General features: G+C 50.8%; 1 protein-coding gene across 1 annotated transcript; it reads right to left on the bottom strand.

The window, feature by feature from the left end:
• Positions 1–1,660: 1,660 nt before the first annotated feature.
• CAOG_04956 (hypothetical protein) lies at positions 1,661–2,116 on the bottom strand (the record flags this gene model as incomplete). Its single annotated transcript, XM_004347657.1, has 2 exons — positions 1,661–2,004; positions 2,080–2,116. The coding sequence occupies 2 exons, from the start codon at positions 2,114–2,116 to the stop codon at positions 1,661–1,663; spliced, it is 381 nt and encodes a 126-aa protein (XP_004347707.1).
• Positions 2,117–2,300: the final 184 nt, after the last annotated feature.

Below are 2,300 nucleotides of genomic sequence, written 5' to 3'. Positions count from 1 at the left end.
GTCAGTGCATCGATTGCACCTCGGGACAAGAAGTTCCTGTCCAACCTGTGTCGTCGGATGATTCATAGCATGAGTCTCGTGACCGTCCGAGCATTTTACGCAATCAATTTTTACTCAAGCGTCTTCAGTGTCTTGTTCACTTTGAGCACCTCGACAATCGATGGAACTGCGGCATCGCTTATTTCATTGTACCACAGACTGTCCGTCCCGTCCCATCAGTGAGCCACTCTTGCTGTCTCTCTCCTGTAGTCACCCACGCGCGCTTTTGTGGCAGTGTCTTACAAGAGCTCAGTCAGCGTTGTGTTCACTTTGAGTGCCTCGGCAATCGCCTGAGCTCCGGCATCACCAATTTGATTGGAGCTCAGACTGTCCATCCTCCAGCAGTCAATACTCACAATGCCTTGTGCTGAGTCACCCACTCACATGCTTCAGTCAAAGGGAAGCGACTTACTCGAGGTAAGTCACCGTCGTGTTTGCCGTGAGAAGCTCCGCAATTGCCTGAGCGCCGGCATCGCCAATGTGATTCCAGCAGAGACTGCCCATCCGCTCTACTATTAGTGCCTTTTGTTGAATAGTCCCACACTCCCGTGAATCCGTCCGACTGAGATGCCTTACTTGAGAAAAGTCAGCGTGTTCGCTTTGAGTGTCTCAGCAATCGCGCGCGCTCCAACTTCGCCAATCCGATTTGTGTCCAGACTGTCCGTACAATCCATAGATAAGCATTCTGAATGCTCCGCTGGATCACAAGCACAAACACAAATGACTTACTGGATCCCGGTCACTGTCGTTTTCACTTTGAGTGCCTCAGCAATCGCCAGTGCTTCAGCGTCGCCAAGCTCTCTGTCGGTCAGACTGTTCCTCCATTTCGTCAGTGCACCCACTGCCACATTCATTCCAATAAACTCGGCTTCGTACTCGACATAGTTGGGCTCATTCGTGACTTCGTCATACAGCTCGCGCTGTCTCTCATTCATATTCGCATACGTCAGCATCATTCGAAGTGTGGTAAATCAAAACAGCGAAAAACAAAGACTGCCGAACAACCTCAAAGCGACCCAATCCTGGTGTGTTTTGGCTCGTTCTAGGTCCGTGCTCGGCGTTCATGGTCATGGTTGGTGAGCAACTTTAGTCGAAATGGACGTGTATTGGCGTTTGTGTCCCGGCGAACCAGCAACCAATCACATCTCAAAGCAAACAAAGCCAGTATAAGAAAGCATGATTGAAATTTCGGCTAAGATCGTCCAAAAGCCAATGGAAGGAGATGAGTTTCACAGTCGGAGCGAAGAGCCAATCTGAAACTCGATGCAATCATCAGCAGTGGCGAAGTCCCGCTCGTCATTTCCCTCAATTAACAAAGTTTGACCGCCAGTAGTGGGTCTTGGTCCTCAACCTGTACAATCGCACGAGAGGTTTACCGTCCTGAATGAGGTCTGCCTTGATCCAATTTCCTCGATGCCACGCTGCATCCAAGACGTGATTGACGAGAATGGTGGCTGTTCTGAATACTAAAGTGGAGCTGGCTTGATTCGGTTGATTCTTTGCGTGACTCGCGTTGAATTTTTGAGCTTTTTGTGCACACAGTACAAATTTGACAATGTCAACAGCATTCCACATTCATGTTGTTTGACTGTTGAACAATCATCTCTCTACTCACGCTTTTTCACGTTTTTACGAGGGACATGTTGGGACACAGAAGTGTGGTGAGCGAAAATGACATGCAATCTTGCAGTGCAAGGAACGTTTTCAAGGAACTGTCATCTGGCAGCCTTGAACGAATTGGTCCAGGTCGCCGCGGTGCATCACCCACGAAAGCGGTGGCGGATTTGCAATCGTCACTCGAGACGCTGCTGTTGTCGTCGTCGTCGTCGTCGTTGTCGTTGAGATCATCTTTGTCACTGACGCTCGCGGCATTGACCTCGCCAGTTTCCTTGTGGTCCAACGCGCAGCCAGAACGGGACTTGAGCTTTTCCAGATAAGAACGATGCGGCAGCTCTGACTCGAAATCTACCTGCGTGGCAAACCCGACAACATGTATCGCTCGCTCTGCATCGACAAAGACCTAGACGACCTTCGCCGCACCGCAAATCGCTCCAGGAGGATGCTCGAAAGCCGCCATCCCTCTGAAATTGAGAATGCCTGCTACTGGCTGGCACTCTACCCCAAACACATCGAGGAGTGCAAAAAGCGCGTGCACATTGTGCGATGCACCTCATCTGACGCATCGCTGCGCAATCTTCGCCACATGCTCACGCCCGCCCCGGTCAAACCAACTGCCCTGGTCGAGTGGGAGCAAATCCTAG

This window comes from Capsaspora owczarzaki (genome assembly GCF_000151315.2).
Source record: "Capsaspora owczarzaki ATCC 30864 unplaced genomic scaffold supercont2.7, whole genome shotgun sequence".
NCBI lineage: Eukaryota > Filasterea > Ministeriida > Capsasporidae > Capsaspora > Capsaspora owczarzaki.
This window is presented reverse-complemented; position numbering and strand designations above follow the sequence as displayed.